This window comes from Cyprinus carpio, chromosome A23 (genome assembly GCF_018340385.1).
Source record: "Cyprinus carpio isolate SPL01 chromosome A23, ASM1834038v1, whole genome shotgun sequence".
NCBI lineage: Eukaryota > Metazoa > Chordata > Actinopteri > Cypriniformes > Cyprinidae > Cyprinus > Cyprinus carpio.
Genome location: NC_056594.1, coordinates 185,733 through 205,578, shown reverse-complemented (window position 1 = coordinate 205,578; position 19,846 = coordinate 185,733). Strand labels below are relative to the sequence as shown.

The window sequence follows — 19,846 nt, the reverse complement described above, 5'->3', positions numbered from 1 at the left end:
AATGATGTAATAGCCTAGTTCATTAGCCCAGCTGCAAACCATTTATGGTTGTCAAGCAGCATTGCCACCTAATACATTAATATTGTGTTTAAATGGTGTTTATTCACAGCTGTGTATTTAATGACATTTTGTAGCAGCTTTGAATGTGGCCCATCCAATCTAAAATTAGAGTCAGAACTAGTCTGTTTTGCTGCTTGTTTACTTTTCTCATCAGAAACGACTTAAACGCAGTAGAGATATTTGTCACATATTTTGTTATTGGGGTAATTTCAGGAAAAGTCAAAGCTGGAGAGTGAACTTGCTAACTTTGGTCCGCGCATTAATGACATTAAGAGAATCATCCAGTCACGAGAGAGAGAGATGAAAGACCTGAAAGACCGCATGAACTTGGTAGGACACAGCACAGTTATCTAAAAACAACTTTACCTTGGTTAATTTATCACGTCTTCAGTCTTCAGTTGATGTTTGTCTCATTCCAGGTGGAGGATGAGGTTTTTGTAGAGTTCTGTAAAGAGATTGGAGTTCGTAACATTCGTGAATTTGAAGAAGAGAAAGTAAAGAGACAGAATGAGATTGCAAAGAAACGGTGAGGTCATTAAAAAACCCCATTGATCTTGAAAAAAAAAAAAAAATTCTGCACATTTTCCACCCAAATTTGGAATTAACTTTATTATTATTTTAAATCTGTCAATAAGAATTTGTAGGGAGTACTTAACTGTTATAATCGGATCCAAATAGTTGATGTAACTGATGATTAATCCTTTCCCCAAACTCCTGGGTAGCCTGGAATTTGAGACTCAGAAGACACGTCTGGCTATCCAGTTGGACTATGAGAAGAACCAGCTGAAGGAAGACCAGGAGAAGGTGATCATGTGGGAACAGACAGTCAAGAAAGATGAGAATGAGATAGAGAGACTCAAGAAGGTAGACAACTTTCAGATACCCTCATAATGATACTCTATTAAGCCTAGAAATAATGTTTGATCTCATTGAATTTCATTTAATATTTCCTAACAGGAAGAGCAAAGGAACATGAAGATCATTGATGAAACCATGGCACAGCTGCAGGATCTGAAAAACCAGCACCTGGCCAAGAAATCTGAGGTTAATGATAAAAATCATGAAATGGAGGAGATCCGCAAGAAACTGGGTGGTGCCAACAAGTGAGACCTTTCATTGTTTTATTCTAGACATTCATGGATGTTTTTCAAGAAAATGAGTATGATGATGTGAGGAAAAATGTTTGTGTTTGGCTAGGGAGTTGACGCAGCTGCAGAAGGAGGTGACAGCCATTGAGACCAAGCTGGAGCAAAAACGTAGTGACAGACACAATCTGTTGCAGGCTTGTAAGATGCAGGACATCAGACTTCCCCTCCGATCCGGAACTATGGATGACATCAGCCAGGAAGAGGTGTGTGCCAGGCTAATCCTTGACAGCATAAACTCTCAAACTCATGAATTACCAATCAGAAGTTTGGATACTTGACTGAGTTTGTGTTTTCATAGTCTTTTAATTATTTTGATCTAAAAGTTTATGCTTGAAATTAGTTGCGTAGATGCTCTCTATGCAATTTATCGATACTGTGAACTTTAAAGGTGCCATAGAATGTATTGATACAATATTTTAAATTGTTCTCTGATGTCCCCAGAGTGTGTATTTTTTAAAAAAAATACCCCACAGATAATTGTTATAGCTTGTTGAAATTGCCACTTTTAGGGTATGAGCCAAAACCTTTTTTCTGTTTGTCGACTTTAAATGAAAATTAGCTGGTGCTCCCGCCTCCATTCCCAGAACAGTGCGGAGCTTCAAGAGCTCATGCTCGCGGGCATACCGGTGTTATGGTTTAACTGGTGTTGACCAAGTTACTGATCCTCACATTGCATCCAGATGCAATTTTTAACTACCACATTCCAATTTACGATCATTCTGGTAGCACCTGAAGGCAGCATTAGTGAAAACAGGCAGAGACAATGGTAGCTTTAGCTCTTTTGGAAAACAATATATGATGCTTACTTTGTCTGGACGTTCTGGAACTGCTATGTTGGTTATGACTTATTGGGATTATAAAACAATGAGTGGGTGGATTTTTAACATTATAGGCTGGTTGTTTTCACACACTGCGGCCACACAACTGTGTTCAAACTAGAGGTCTACACGGAGGACCCGGGACCCGACTCGGGTTGCGTACGGGTTCGGGGCTATATTTTAAATGGTCAGCTGGGTCCGGGTCGGGTCCCAATCTATGACTTCGGGTCCCAGGTATGTTTAACATTGTTTGTAATAATACCCGAGTTGATCGGACTCGGAAAACACTCAGCCGTTATCAGAGTCAGACAGCTCTGTGCTTGTGTTGTTTTGTAACTTTCAACTTGTAAAATTAGGATGAGAAAAGTGTGAGTCGGTAATTTGAAATAAGGTGGAAAAAAAAAAACACGATGCAATGACTTTACCTTTTTATTTAGAAGGTGGGACTTATTCCGCCATACCACGCTTTGCAGTTTCTCCAATTTTTACAATAATATTATGAATGAACCGTCTTGTTGATATATCTATAATTTTTGCTCAGACTTGGCTCAGAGAACACAGAGATTATATAAATAAGTGAAGCTAACGTCTGCAGCCATGGCACTGGACGAGCAATCGTTATTATAATCCAAATGGGCAAACAGTCTAAATTATCAAGTTGACTCGAGATACAAAAAATGCAAAAAAAAAAAAAAAGTCGCATTTGTCATCTGTCACCGTGATAGCACAATCACAATTGTTGACATTTTAGCAGATTTATTAAAAAAGAAAAACTGAAATATCACATGGTCCTAAGTATTCAGACCCTTTGCTATGGCACTCATATATTTAACTCAGGTGCTGTCCATTTCTTCTGATCATCCTTGAGATGGTTCTACACCTTCATTTGAGTCCAGCTGTGTTTGATTATAGTGATTGGACTTGATTAGGAAAGCCACACACCTGTCTATATAAGACCTTACAGCTCACAGTGCATGTCAGAACAAATGAGAATCATGAGGTCAAAGGAACTGCCTGAAGAGCTCAGAGACAGAACTGTGGCAAGGCACAGATCTGGCCAATGTTACAAAAAAAATTCTGCTGCATTTTCTCCTGATAACCCCGAAAAGAACTTAAATAACACTTTCAGTTTTGATCGTACAGATAAGAGCAATACATTAATCGAATCTGTAAAGGGTCTACTTTTATTTGTATCCACACATAATAACAAACTTTGTGCATTTATAAAAAAAAGAAAACAAACAAGACATGAGAGAGATATTTATAGAAAGCTTGACATGTCTACTTTTAAACTAATCAAGTGCTACCAAAAACAAATATTCTGTGATAAAGTAATCCATATGAAAACAACGCGATGTCCGTCTTTCACGTCTCCCTTCATTATATCTAATGCGACCACGCCTATGTGCCGAGCGCGCTATTGTTATTATAAGCGTTCACTTGAAGCTTGCGGCAGGTAACCGCCCTCATCAGAGCAAACAAAGCAGCGAGACTGTACTTCACGTTTTTTAAATGTTACTGTTAGCTTCGTGCTGAGAGGAATAAGACATAATTCACCTCAATAAGACCGCTGAGAGGAATAAGATTTGGATTACCTCAGAAAGAAGAACGAAGTGGCTTGACCCAGCAGAGATAAACACGAGTAAGTCTTTTGTATTATTAATCTACTTGTATTAGTTTTCATATAACTTGTACACATTTAACTAGTTAGACTTTTTCCAAACTATAATCAGGTGAAACATTATGAAGTTTAATTTACATCATCTCAATGTTTCACCATGCCAGGATGTTTTTTTTTTAATGTTCTATAGCATAGACAGCAATACGTTATAAAAGTAATATGAGTTATAATGTTGCTAGCTTAATGTCAGTAAGAATGATTAGACAAAACTTTACTGTGATAGGCTATTCTCTGTTCACAAATATAGCCATATATGTTTATAACTATATATATTGAATAGGCCTTCATACAAATCATGCTTGTGTTTTCAAGAATGTAACTAAGCTTCTGTTTATCAATATCTGCTCTGGTGTAAATATTTTTAATGTGTTACACCCTGTCATTGGTGTTTGCAAGCGTCTTAGGTAAAAAAAAAAAAAGTCTATCAAGTAAGCTGTAAATATCACTGACAATAAATGTGCTATGTGGTAATTGTGTTCTTTTTTTTCCTATAAATTACTAATAGTATTAGTGACCATCACAATAATGTTAATAGAGAAGTTTATTTGCGTAAACAGCATGCTTACTTTTTTATTTCAGATAGATAATAACCTGTTGCAAAGCGAGCCAATGCAAATAAGCAGCACACTCAGGAACCTGGAACACAGCTAAGACCAAGCGAGGCACACACTCCCATCTCTTCAACGTCTCTTCAAAAAAGTATATACTTCAGAGCACATAAACAATATACATTTTGGAAATGCCATGTATGTGACGTTCATTTATATATTTCAACTTGACACATGTGCCTGCATTTATTTGATCCAAAATACAGAAAGTTGCATTTGCTGAAGCAGTAATATTGTGAAATATTTTTACTATTCAAAATAACGGCTTTCTATTTTAATATATTTTAAAATTTATTCCTGTGATCAAAGCTAAATTTTCAGCATCATTACTCCAGTCTTACTCCAAGTGTAACAATATACACTATACCATTTAGAAGCTGGGAGTCAGTGTATATATTAGTGGTGGGCCGTTATCGGCGTTAACGTGCTGCGTTAACGTGAGACTCTTATCGGGCGATAAAAAAAATATCGCCGTTAATCTATTCTCAAAGTTGGGTTGGGAGCTGGGTCTATACTACGCAAGCTATGATGACTTTCACCGTGATAGTTTAGCGCGGATGTATACCTAGATGAATTGCACTGTAGCAGGCGAGAACGAGTCTTCGAACCTGTGTGTATGCCTACTGTGAAATTACCAAGCTTCCCAAAAAAGCCTCAAAAGACTCCCGCCTGTTTCACACATACTCCGTCTGCAGTGCGTATGCAGTCCATGTGCGTTACGTGTGTGGTGCAGAAGCAGCACGGACTCATTGTGCTTTCACACAGGACGCGTTTGCAGTCCGCTACTGATCTGCGGCTGTTTAGTCCAAAAACACAACATTTGTTCATCATTCTATATTTCAAACCATGTAAAAAAAAAAAAAAAAAAGTGACTCTTATCACAGAACAGTAACAGACATTCATAATCATAGACATTACTTTAAACTTAATAAATATAAACAACATATTATTCATGCATTTGACTTCTAGGTTTGTATAATAAGCTGCTCAAGCAAGCGGCAAAACATTTAAACACAACAATTAACCTACTTTTCTTGTTGGGATATCACAAATATTTTAAATTAAAGCACCACTGACAGGAACAGTCGACTCTCGTGCCTTTTGCATTTAAATCTTTATTACAAGCAATCGCACGGTTCTTAATGAACTTTTTTCTGCTTCCATAAAAGTGCATGTTGCCTCGATTATCTAAAGGTGCTCTTTTTCTTGTTTTATACTTAGCCAAAAACCCATGTGTTGCGTGTATAACACAGAAGCCTTTAATTAGAATTCATTTATTGTAAAATTACTGCATTTCCGTGTCAATCCATGTTAATTTTTACCGCGAACAATGCTCTGTCATTTTAATTTAGCGCATGCAGCACAGCAAAAATAGACTCTGTACGTAAACGATCGATGCACTGCTGCAGACGCACCGCTACTGGAACGCACTGATGGACCACAACCGCGTGAACGCTGGAATCCGTTAACATGGGTGCGTAAGAAAAAAAAAAATGCAACGCATACGCACTGCAGACGGAGTATGTGTGAAACAGGCGTAAGGTTGTTGGCAACTTGTGCAATGCGGAATTAGTTTACTGTAGGAGTTCCTCCAGTCTCAAGTACCACCTAAACGCAAAGCATCCCTTAGCTAATGCGGAAGATGCCGGGCCAAGCAATGTAGCGCAGGGGAAGAGTCGTCGTCAAACTATTATGTTTGAGTGGAGCACAGCTCTATCAGTACTAACAAGTACATCTTATTGAACATAATTTGAATGCCTTCGACAGAATTCAAACAAGCCATTTTAATCTAGATTAATTCCAAGATTACAGTGAGATTAATCTAGATTAAAAAAATTAATCTATGCCCACCACTAGTGTATATATATATATATATATATATATATATATATACATATATATATATCTATCTATATATATATATATATATATATATATAAATAAACTTTTATTTAGCACACAAGTGATGATAAATACAATTATCATGTTAGAAACGATGCTGTTCTTTCAATTAATAAAAAAAATCATATTTTTTTAATTAATAATAGTAATAATAATAATAATAATAATAATAATAAATGTTTTTTTTTTGAGTAACAAATCAGAATATTAGAATGATCTCTGAGGGATCGTGTGACTGGAGTAATGATGCTAAAAATTCAGCTTTGAAAGTCAGCTTTGGTTGTTCCTAATAAACTGTTTTACTGCATTGCAAGTGAATCTCAAGTTATTTTGTGGGATAATTAAATATATTCTAAATAAATTACAAACCTAAAAATATATACATTTATTTTGTCTTCTAATTCTTTCTTGTAATTCTCCCCTCTCAGTCACACACCTCCCTGAAAGGCTCATTATGTGGGTCTTTGTCTTCTCAGGTGTGAATCACACAAATATTCATGATAGTTGACACCTACTCGCATATGCCCTTTTGAAACAAAAAGTGTCTTAGAAAATTTAAATCAATCTATTTTCTATGAGTGAGTAAACAAGATGATTTTCACATCATTTTGAAGCAAAAATTCAAGGCTACACGCTCCAGGTTTGTCTTGTGAACAAATGTTCTCTAGGTGTTTATGACCTTATTTCAGTGACTTCAAAATTCTATTTTTTTACTAACCATGCATAAACGTTGTTTTCTCAAAAACACAATCATGTACGTACATGCTATTTACATATTATTGTAGCCCAGTTTGTACTGATTACAGTGTTATTAGACTTTAGCCATGTATCTATTTATAAGCAACTGAAAAAAGCACAAAAGTCAGGGGATGTCAAAACTCCTCCAGGCCCCCAAAACCCCTAGACCTCAGAGGGTTAAGAAAATTAACGAAAAATTGTGCAACAAGTAGCCTAGTATGCAGAGATTTGGTTAATTTCTGTGCTGCGCGAAAGTAAACCTGACGGCAGAAAGCGGCATCTTATTTTTCTTTAGGCTTGTATTGGAAAAGCACAAAGATTTGTTTTTATTGTGAATGTACACAAATAAAGGAAAACCTTTTACAATTCCGATTATCTTTATGACTAAAAGGAGTAGTTGCTTCCACTGTTAGAAGGAAGTAGAAGGAAGTAGAAGGAAGTAGAAGGAAGTAGAAGGAAGTGGCGCCGCATGCACACACACACAGTTAAGCATTGCTACCTTGACAATGCAGCCTGTTCATTATCATAATAAAATACAGTCAGTCAAACATATGTAAAAAAAACAACAACACAATGCTCAGTTTAGATATGTAGTAAAATCTGTGCTGTTAAGTGTTATCACCGTACCATTGTGATGTTATGCAAAACATTTAGTTTTACATGGATATTGGAATGCGAGTGAAGTAGGCTACATAATCAATAATAATTTGGCATTCAGATACATAGTGAATATATGGAAACATTTGATTTTGTGTCGAATGAGAGACCCAACGTTGGTTTCAGTTTCGTTTTAGCCTAAATTAATTTGTTTTGGCTTGTTTTTTGTTGCTATAGCTTCGTATATTTTTAATTCTTGTTATTTTCTAAATGCTGTTAATTGAAAGGCTTTGTTGTGGAGTGAGGGGAACTAAAATAGCCTAGCTATGTTTACAGTTTATTATAATGTTTGTAAACATTTCGCATCGGCATTAGGCCTATTTCTGAATGAAATGAAATGCAACTTTTTTTTTTTTTCTCTCTCTCTAAAAAATACAATTTGTTTATACGTGTAGCATATTTTAACCATGCAGCAAACCTTTTAAAATATTTTGATAAATTACTGAAAATAAATAAATTATTTTTTAAACCGTTTAACTGGTTGTATTAATCGGTCAAAATTCTTAATGGTCGGTTAATGGTTAACCGGTTAAATTGAACATCCCTAGTTTTGGAAAGTCCACCGCATCAAGAAATTGGCACCCTGTAACATTCAGCTCAGAACAGCTGGAAGAATAGATGCTTGTGAAATTCAGCAAAATAATTATGAATTTCTTTAGAATCTGTAAATAAAGTACCATTCTAAGATTGGCCCTAATAGCCTGCCCCCTCCTTAATTCTCTGGCAAGAAGCTCATCTGCCATATCTCTCAATTCAAACTGTGTTAAAGTTTAATTAACAAATTAGAAACATGATAGCTTAAAATAGAATTACATTCATATTTCAACTTAAGAATTGAGTTAAGGTCACTCTGAGATTTAGATTAACGAACTGTCTGTTCTAAAGATTGGAGTATGGATTCTATTTCAGACAGACACATTTGCTTCTCCCTCGTTAACAATGATTCATTTGCATTATGACCTCTTAACACTACTTAACAGGTTTCCAAAAGACAAGAGTCTGAATCATCCCCCTTGTTATAGGTCTTCAAAAAATGGCTTAAACGTTTAGACATATAAGACTGAAACTGTTTACCCATTAATAAATGAGGACTGTAATGCCAACATTAATTAGCATGAGAAAAATAAATAAAAAGAATAATCACGAGCAGTCGGGTTAAGTAATCATATATCCACAAGATGTATGGATTTTATCAAATTATTTAAAACACCTACAGACTGAATAGTAGGAAGAACTTGTGAAGAATGATGATCGAGATGAGGATCCAAATAGCAATTAAAGTCTCCAGCAATTATCAAATTGGTCGAGTTAGAATCAGGAATAAGTCCAAATCATTTCCTAAAAACAAAAAACAAAACAAAAAACAGGATCATCTATATTTGGCAAAATATATACAATATACAAATTAATACATGTGATCGGGAAATTTTTAGTAAGCCCAGATACAATAATATGTCTTCCTGCAGGGTCACTACTGAGGGGACCAAAAAGGAATTGATTTCCTAAGAAGTATAGCCACACCTCTGGATTTAGAGGAAAAATTGGCTTGATAGACTTGTGAAATCAAATTTCAGGGTTCGTACGGTAATGGAAAACCTGGAAAAGTCATGGAATCAACAGCAATTTCCAGGCCTGGAAAAGTTTTGGAAAAATGAGTAAACCAAGAAAAAGTAATGGAAATTTATTTCACAAATCTCTGTGAAATAGAATATATTTTTAATCAGATTGTGCATCGCATAGTTTTACTTATTCCCGCATATATAATGTGTGAAATTCCCCCAAACATTTATTTAATAGAGCATGTAGGTTAGATGTGTTAATAAATCCACACAGAATATCAGATCGAATCAGTAACATGAAAAGAGCACAAGTGATTCAGCTGTACCACATCTTCTCTTTTTCATCCTCTCATCCCCCGGATCTTGGTATCCAAATGTTGACAGGCATGATGTAAGCAGTTGTTGAGAAAGAAAACCATTGTGTGTCTGTATATTGGATCCATTCAGTTGGTCTTAAAGGGACAGCAGCCTAATAAAGCTGTGCAGTCTGTCAGCATGTTAATCAAAAAAAAAAAAAAAAAAAAAAAAAGGTCATTCACTGCTTTAATTTTAATGATTAATCTATTTTTAATTTACAGTTTATTCAATTTCTGTACCTGAATACTACTATTATACCTAAACGGTTCCCTAAATGAAATTCAGGTCCTGAATTTAGTTGATAATATTGGTTAAAAAAATTATAATATTCAGTGATGTGTTATTTTCTCTGCGTGGAGTAATGTCTGGCACAGTCACTGCTTGCACTTAATTTAACAAATAGAAAGCAAATAAGTAGCATTAATAGGAATTTATTTTTAGTTAAAGCTGCAGTCCGTAACTTTTTTTGGTAAAAAATGATCCGAAATCAATATTTGAACAAGTACATAACCAGCCAGTGTTCAAAACTATCGCCTTACTTTAGCTCAATACACAACAGTAAGCTTATGATAATGTTTTCTAATTTTAGTGGTATGGGTAGGTTTTCGTGGGAAATTTGAGCATGGCACTGCGTCATTGTCACGTCTGTAAACATAAAGAAGTTGTCCCGGTTCGTAGTCTCATCGCATGTGAGGATCCAGCAGGTGGGGGATCGTTTATAGCCTTTTCTCACAATATATAGCCTTTGTAATCCAGAAAGGATTATGTGTTTATGAAACACATGTGAATGAAATTAAATTATATTCCAGTTTTAAATGTGCTTCTGATTACAGATAGCCTGGGATTACACAAGATTTGTATTTTAAGACAACCAGTTTGAAGGGAGCATAATTTGCTTTTTGGGTTAAAAGAATGTCTTGATATGAATTAAAGTGGTATGACAATTAGAGATTAGACTGTACAGAAATTGCAATCTACTCACTTATACACACTATATTCACATAGTCACGTAATGCTGATGTTGTTAACATTTACAATTTGAGAATAAAGTATAACAATAATAATAATTTGCACTGTTTGATGTGATATGTACTGTGGCTGAGAGAGCTCAACATGCTGCAATTGAAAAAAAGAAAAAAAAAACATACAAATTAAGAAAACACCATCGATTTGACAACACACGCGCTGCATATTCTCACAAGACAACCAAACACAGAAACGCGCTGAAAATTCTCAACACAAATACAGAAACAAGCTGCAAATACAGAAACGCGCTGCAGATTCTCACAACACAAATACAGAAATGAGCTGCAAATTCTCAACACAAATACTGAAACGAGCTGCAAATTCTCACAACACAAATACAGAAATGAGCTGCAAATTCTCACAACACAAATACAGAAACGAGCTGCAAATTCTCAACACAAATACAGAAACGAGCTGCAAATACAGAAAACTAGCTGCAAATTCTCACAACACAAATACAGAAACGAGCTGCAAATTCTCAACACAAATACAGAAACGAGCTGCAAATTCTGACAACACAAATACAGAAACTAGCTGCAAATTCTCACAACACAAATATACAGAAACGAGCTGCAAATTCTCTCAACACAAATACAGAAACGAGCTGCAAATTCTGACAACACAAATACAGAAACGAGCTGCAAATACAGAAACAAGCTGCAAATTCTCACAACACAAATACAGAAACGAGCTGCAAATTGTCAACACAAATACAGAAACGAGCTGCAAATTCTGACAACACAAATACAGAAACGAGCTGCAAATTCTCACAACACAAATACAGAAACGAGCTGCAAATTCTCAACACAAATACAGAAACAAGCTGCAAATACAGAAACGAGCTGCAAATTCTCACAACACAAATACAGAAACGAGCTGCAAATTCTCAACACAAATACAGAAACGAGCTGCAAATTCTCACAACACAAATACAGAAACGAGCTGCAAATTCTCAACACAAATACAGAAACAAGCTGCAAATACAGAAACGAGCTGCAAATTCTCACAACACAAATACAGAAACGAACTGCAAATTCTCAACACAAATACAGAAACAAGCTGCAAATTCTGACAACACAAATACAGAAACGAGCTGCAAATTCTTACAACACAAATACAGAAACGAGCTGCAAATTCTCAACACAAATACAGAAACGAGCTGCAAATTCTCACAACACAAATACAGATACAGAAACGAGCTGCAAATTCTCAACACAAATACAGAAACGAGCTGCAAATTCTGACAACACAAATACAGAAACGAGCTGCAAATTCTGACAACACAAATACAGAAACGAGCTGCAAATTCTGACAACACTAATACAGAAACGAGCTGCAAATTCTCACAACACAAATACAGGAACGAGCTGCAAATTCTCAACACAAATACAGAAACGAGCTGCAAATTCTCACAACACAAATACAGAAACGAGCTGCAAATTCTCAACACAAATACAGAAACGAGCTGCAAATTCTGACAACACAAATACAGAAACGAGCTGCAAATTCTGACAACACAAATACAGAAACGAGCTGCAAATTCTCACAACACAAATACAGAAACGAGCTGCAAATTCTCAACACAAATACAGAAACGAGCTGCAAATTCTGACAACACAAATACAGAAACGAGCTGCAAATTCTGACAACACAAATACAGAAACGAGCTGCAAATTCTCAACACAAATACTGAAACGAGCTGCAAATTCTCACAACACAAATACAGAAACGAGCTGCAAATTCTCAACACAAATACAGAAACGAGCTGCAAATACAGAAACGAGCTGCAAATTCTCACAACACAAATACAGAAACGAGCTGCAAATTCTCAACACAAATACAGAAACAAGCTGCAAATTCTGACAACACAAATACAGAAACGAGCTGCAAATTCTCACAACACAAATACAGAAACGAGCTGCAAATTCTCACAACACAAATACAGAAACGAGCTGCAAATTCTCAACACAAATACAGAAACGAGCTGCAAATTCTGACAACACAAATACAGAAACGAGCTGCAAATTCTGACAACACAAATACAGAAACGAGCTGCAAATAGAGAAACGAGCTGCAAGTTCTCACAAACACAGAAACACGCTTCCCTTAAACACTTCCGATCTGGTCTGTGCATATTTGCAGCATGTTTTTGTATTAGCAGTGCATTTCTGTATTTGGTTGTGTTGTGAGAATTTTCAGTGCGTGTGTTGTCAAATTGAAGAAGATGAAGTTTTTGTATTTGCAGGTGTTTTTTGTATTTGCAGCATGTTGAGCTCTCTCGGCCACTGTGAATATGAGCTAATTTAGATTAAATCACCATTGGTAGTGCTATTTATTGTAACGCTTTTTTCCTCAGTTGATCAGAACAAACGTGGCAGACTTGCTATTTACTTGTTCAGATGACAATATATGGTGAAAATTCTTATTTGGGTCATATATTCCAAGATGTAGGCTAGAATCTGTGATTCTGAATACAGTAAATATCCACATCGATGGGGTGACTGACTGCCTGCCACACATACTCCTCAAAACTTTAGATTTATCCATGCCGGAGCACAACCCACGCAAGGAAGATAATTCCGCAAACAGCTGCAATTGCAGGTTTTCAAACAGAGATGGCGACGAAAAGGCAAAACTTATGGACTGCAGCTTTAACATATGCTATGATAAATTTGAACAGATTTTTATTCTTATTTTATATGTATTATTGTAAAATAATGGAACATTAGGTCATGAATATTGTCTCAAAAGTCATGGAAAAGTTATGGAAATTTATTGGTAAAAATGTGTACAAACCCTGCAATTTGCCCTAAGCTGCAACTGTTCACTGGGTCTAATATGGGTTTCCTAGAGAAAAATAATGTCAGCAGACAATGACTTTAAATGCGCAAACACCTTTCCGTCCAACACTGTCATCACTCCTCCTTTTATCTTTCCGGAGCTCCTCCGTGGGACTCGAAACGGGTGAGTGGCACAGGTGTCGTGCATTAGCATTTACTCCACTGGCCTCGCTCCGTTCCCACGGCTCTCGGCCCCACCCCTCTCGTCACAATTCACTCCAGCATTGTTAATATTAGTAAAGGTACAACTCAAACAACATAGTTTAAAACATAGCAAACACAGAATCATTAATAGAGCAGGAGTTACACTAGGAGTTAAAAAAAACTCTGTTCTCCGATGCGCAAATAGTCAGTAACCTGAATCACTTACTATAAGTAGAGTTAACAGAATTTTTAAAAAAATAGTCCACTTCTATCAGTCAAGGTCCAAACTCAGGGCAAGCTGAGTAAAGTCATGCACAGGCACTACGTGAGTCATTCGTCAAGTTATTTACAAACTTCTTGGCCTCTCCCGGAGATTCAAACCAGAGCTCGTGATCGTTATGGTGCAGCATCAATTTCACTGTAAATGCAGGGACCATTTCAGCCCAGTCTCCCGCAAAGCTTTTATGACTGAGCTAAAAGCACATCACTGATGGAGGATTAAGTCTTTATCCTGATCTTTGTGGATCAGTGTGATGATGGTGCGAGGTCTCTGGCCTTTAGATGGCTTTGATAACAGTGCCAGATGAGCTTGATCAATTTTCACCGGTTTGGGGAAGTTGTCTCAGCCGAAAAGTTCGTGAATCAAGTCCGAAATGAACACAGAGGGATGCCGCCGTTCCTCTCCTTCGTTTATTCCCACAAATTTTAGATTCAGTCTTCGAGAGCGTCCTTCCAAGTCGTTCAGTTTAGTCCAGAGAGATTTCTTTTCCACACACAAACCTTTGTACGCCTTTTCTGCCTTTAACTAAGGCATCCTCCTTAGTTGCAGCGGTTTTTGAAGATTTTCTGGACTCCATTTTTCAGACACTGAGTTAGTGAAATAAAGAAAATCATACTCCACACACTTAAATTGCACTAGGTACTCAAAACAACTGACAAAGTAACACTCAAAAAAATCATTATCGACTGTTTAGTGGATTGATGCCACTTAAATTACAAAAATATTCAATATATAATGGCAGTGGAGAGGAGCTCAGAAAAAGGCAACTAACCCAGGCAAAGAATTTAAAATATTTTATGAAAATTTTACAAAAATTATCATTATTGTAATAACACATTCTATAGTTTTCATGAAATAAAAAAATTTTTTAATATAAAGTTCTATGGTCATTCTACAAAGCGGAAATTAATCCTGTGAAAGACAAGTAGGTGTGTTAAAGCTTTTAACTAGTGTATTTTATAAACCCACCTAACATCTTGCTTGTGTTTGTGCTGTAGGGCAGTTCTCAGGCTGAGGAGAGCCTCAGCAGCAGTCAGAAGACATCTAGCACTGTCCTGGCCAAGGAAGCTCTTATCGAGATTGACTACAGCAGCTTGTCAGAGGACCTAAAAGTACATGATGCTTGCATCTTTACACTATCATTACACTACTGTTTACACTATCACAAGTATTATAGTGTGTTGAGAATATGATGTGACTGATGCTTTGCAGGACTCACTGTCAGATGAGGAGATCAAGGCGGAGATGAACACATTGCATCAAAGACTCAATGAGCAGCAGAGCATCCTGCAGAGGATCAGTGCTCCCAACATGAAAGCCATGGAGAAACTAGAGAGTGTTAGAGACAAATTCCAGGAGACCAGTGATGGTCAGTCATTCTTAGCCTATGTGAAAAAAAAATTACATGCATGAGAGTAAAAGCCGATCATATATATTTTTTTAGAAAATAAATCTCACGCGAAAAATTGTTTTAAGAGTTTTAATTAAATTTAGCAGCATCCTATGATGTTGATTGAGTGAAACTGCCATTGCCTAAGCTGCACATTTACAGAGCAGAAGCAGGAAAATGGGGGCATATCTAGTGTGCGACTGAGCCACACTACAATCACCTTCAACATGTCACATGCTTTTGCTCACAATTACTAGCCTATGATGTGATATTGTCTCCCCTCCAACAACATAAATTCTTATGAAAAGATTTTTATAAAACATTTTAGATTTAAAATCTCCCCTTCACTATGTGTGTAATTGATTAACTAAAGAATTAGTTCACAAAATAATTAAAATTCTGTCCTTTACTTACCCCCATGTCATTCCAAAGATTTCCGTTTAACTTCGAAACACAAATTAAGATATTTTCAATGAAACCTGATTTAGAACAGGTTTGGAATGGCATGAAGGTGAGTATATGATGGGACAGTTTTCATTATTGAGTATCCCTTTAAAAAGTTTAACCTTGTAGAGTGGGACTTGTCACTCTGTCTCACTCAGCTTGTCTGTGTTTGCAGCATTCCTAACGTTTATTTACTCTCTTGTCTTTGTTTGAACATCATAGAGTTTGAAGCTGCCAGGAAGAGGGCGAAGAAAGCCAAGCAGTCATTTGAACAGATAAAGAAGGAGAGGTTTGACCGTTTCAACGCCTGCTTTGAGTCTGTGGCCACCAACATTGATGAGATATATAAAGCTCTGTCCCGCAACAGCAGTGCCCAGGTACTTAAACAAAAATACATCAACAAATAATCACATCTTTAAAAAGGCAGCTAAGGATACACCTCTTCCACAAGTACTTAAAGTTCATATTGCAGGTTAGAGGCCCAGTGAGTCAATGTATAGAAAAATAATGTAGGAACTACATATATAATACAACCTAAATTAATTTTTCACTGTAACAAGGCTACAATGACTTTTAAAAGCCATTCTAAAATAGGAACCAAAGTGCAATTCTCTATTAGTCCTATAGATTCAGTTTTTTCTATAGATTATTGTGAATAAAAAAAACATCTGTGTGGAGTTTGTTCTCTCTATTTTTTTTATTGTGTAGTAAAATAATGAATAGCATTTCTCTCTCTCTCTCTCTGCGCGAACGCAAAGACCTCTTAGCAAAGTTATTCGTAGTCGAGTTTGTGGTCACCAGGATCAATGGCACAGATAAACATTAATTATTATTATGATAATCCTGGCCTGTCCCTGCTCTCTTGGCTGCATAGCAGGTTTATAATTGTATGGCTGTGGTCTGTTATATAAGTTTGAATAAACATTTACAGTTTCCTCAGCGTCTGTACTGTCATTCTGGTCTATTGTTTAATTTTACCGTACTCCCTCCCATAAAGTCTCTTCTGGTTTTGGCATTTTTCAGATACGGAAGTTAAATTTTCTCACAAAAATGACTCCAGCAGCATCAAGTAGCATATTTATATATGCTAATTGATGTAATATATATATATATGTAATATATATGAACTTTAACCACTACACAACCTTAAACCAATGCTCTTGCACACACAAACTAATTAACTCTTCTTTGAATTTCACCTCTGTTTATTATATGTCTTATTATATAGCCTACTAAACAGCACAAGCACTCTTGACACAGCAATCTATGGAGTTACTTGTGGGTCTTTTTTATGCAATAAAACATAATTGGTTTGAGAGTAAAATTAATAAAATAATAAAAAAGGTAGAAATATCCAAATAGAAAGTGTTCTTTTAAGGTTGTTTTTAATTACAAAAAAATATATACATTTAAGTATACATTTAACCCTCTGATGTTGGCTAACGCGGATACGCGTTTTGAGGCAAATTCTCATGATAAGACCGAAAAGAACTTAATTTACACTTTCAGTTTTGATCATACTGATAAAAGCAATACATCAAACGAATCTGTAAAGGGTCTACTTTTATTTGTGTACACACGTGATAACAACAAAACTTTGTGCATTTATAAAATAAAGAAAACAAACAGAGTGCGCTGTCTGCAGCCTTGGACTGCGGTGATCTTTATTTAGAAACGCGTCATTAAAATTAACTGTAACTCAGTGAATACTCAACACAGAGACATGAGATATATATCTATAGAAAGCTTGAAATGTCTACTTTTAAACTAAGCAAGTGCTACCAAAAACAAATATTCTGTGATAAAGTAATCCACATGAAAACAACGCGATGTCCGTCTTTCACGTCTCCCTTCATTATATCTAATGCGACCACGCCCACACGCCGAACGCGCTTTTGTTATTATAAGCGTCAACGTGAAGCTCATGGCGGGTAACTGCCCTCATCAGAGCAAACAAAGCAGCGCTTAATTTAACTTTGCCACTCAGGTTGGGTCGCATCAGATGATTTCGGGTACAGGCTGGGTTTCGGATTCAATTTAAAGCTTGTGCAGACCTCTAAAGTGAAGCTGCATCTCAGTGGGCTGCCTGTGCCTTAGAATGAAAGTCCTGTCAGTGGTGGCCCGTTTTGTTGTTTAAATTCACTGCCATGACGTACTTATTTAATCTTGACAAACTATAAAGCAGTAGACTGATTCAGGAATCTATAACTTTGATATTTGACCACTATTCATGATTAAAAAACTGTTGCAGTTACAATAATATCCTAATTTCTGTCAGGAGTACAAATCAAACATGCACAATCAAACCACATACGTTCTCTGTCATGTTTAAGGACATGTTCAATCTATTATACAAGTTTAATACAGTCAGTTGGTCTAATGAAATCCCCATTTTGAACATAGAAAACTTTAGATTCTTTAGGTCATTACACTGCATATAAATCCCCCAAGTAAAAGGGTTTAGGAAGGCAGGACCTAAATGGGCAGAAAGCGCAATGGACCCTTTTCACAAGACTGTGATGACGCGTTTAACGGTCATCAGCATCGTAAATCCTCAAAAGTTTTTCATATTTGTATTTTTTTTTTTAATGTATGTACATTTATAACACTATTCTTTGTATTATATCACCTTTGCATCATATTGCAAAAAAAAAAAAAAAAAAAACAGTTAACGCTAATGTGAGGGTGTTTCTAATGCAGCATCTATGGGAGGGAGGATAAATTTGACATCGATCACTCTTCTGACTGCCATTATCAGTCTCTCTCAATTTTTTTCCTTTTATTGAAAGTCACGAAAACACTATCGTGGAGTTTTTCTTTTTTCTATTTGCGCAAATGGGAATGCAAAAAAATATATTTGTGGTACTCTCCCATTCACTGCTTTTCATGTTAACCCAACTATGACCCGGAAATGTGAAAAGGGTCCATAGCAGCTCATTATACTGTTCAGTGTGCCCAGCTCAAGGGCTGATTAAAACAGATTGGTGCAGTGAAATGTGGTCGTACTTTGGATTTCCTCATTACAGTGTACTAGTGAGTGTGGCGAAACAGATGTTCTAAGCACAAGTGGTATAGAAACAGGTCTTCCATTCTGGAGTACAGATACTGCCCACTGAGATGCAGCTTCACTTGCATTCAAAATGCGCAACTCACAAGCAAAGGTTTCAGGCCCACAAACAGTGACCGCAAAACAAGTGTGTTTTTGACTGTATAAAAAACAAAAGTAACTCTAAATAACACCCACATGAAAGAACATACTCACAACCTATAATGTGTATAAAGCTCTTGTGCTTTTGAAAACTTGTTTATTTCTGCTATGGCGTGTTCTGTGACCTATGTTATTTTTTTTATTTAAAAACAAAAACAAAAAAATCAACAAATGTGCTTACTGAGGCAGGGTTTCTGCAGGATTCTTAAGCTCAAATTTAAGACTTTTTAAGACCTTTTTTAAGACCTGCACAAATAAAATATATGAGTGGGGTAGGGCAATGTCTATAGTAGCATATTAAACTAAAAAAACACTAAAAAAAACAATATACACATCACATACAAAATTTCAAAAAAAAACAAAAAGATACACTTAACAATAAAACCTTTAAACCATTTTTAATAAAAATGGTTGAGTCAAAAGTATTAATTATATGAATTTAAACGATTATTATCAATAAATTCTTATATTAATTGAATAACATATAAATACATTTTACTGTTTAGATTTTTATAATACATTATCTTCTTGTCGATCCACCAGTTCACATTTACAGCTCTGTGTGTTTGCAGGGTAAAAACATGGGTCGGTTTTCACATTGGTCTGAACAAAAACAACCCCAATACTGTGTTCCTGCAATACCAAAAGGCTTCAGTTTAGGACCGCATTTCTACTAGGACCCTATATTTTTGTGAGAGTGCCATCTAGCCAATTCTGTTCGAACAGAGGAGACCTGATTTAAACATCAAACAAACAGATGCAAAGACTAGATCCATGGAAACAATTAATTTCTTTATCTTTCCTCCCTATTTTTAATGTAAGAGCTGGCGTGAACTTGTGTGAGGTGATGTCAGCAATCTCAATTTAGCCTATTTAGGTGTGCAAAACAGTTCATTGTGCTGCTGGATGTTGTAAACTAGTATTTGTATTCAAATTATTTTACATTTATTAGTGTACTAATAAACACACTAATTTGTACTGCAAAA

The 19,846-nt window shown here is 36.0% G+C and overlaps 1 protein-coding gene across 1 annotated transcript in view; it reads left to right on the top strand.

Moving 5' to 3' along the window:
• LOC109108176 (structural maintenance of chromosomes protein 1A) overlaps positions 1–19,846 on the top strand; it is a 90,382-nt gene that overhangs the window by 65,286 nt on the left and 5,250 nt on the right. Inside the window, exons 15-22 of the mRNA XM_042712502.1 lie at positions 274–390; positions 480–586; positions 783–924; positions 1,018–1,163; positions 1,258–1,411; positions 14,817–14,930; positions 15,031–15,187; positions 15,875–16,029. Coding sequence (XP_042568436.1) covers positions 274–390; positions 480–586; positions 783–924; positions 1,018–1,163; positions 1,258–1,411; positions 14,817–14,930; positions 15,031–15,187; positions 15,875–16,029 — 1,092 coding nt within the window. The remainder of the gene's footprint in view (positions 1–273; positions 391–479; positions 587–782; positions 925–1,017; positions 1,164–1,257; positions 1,412–14,816; positions 14,931–15,030; positions 15,188–15,874; positions 16,030–19,846) is intronic.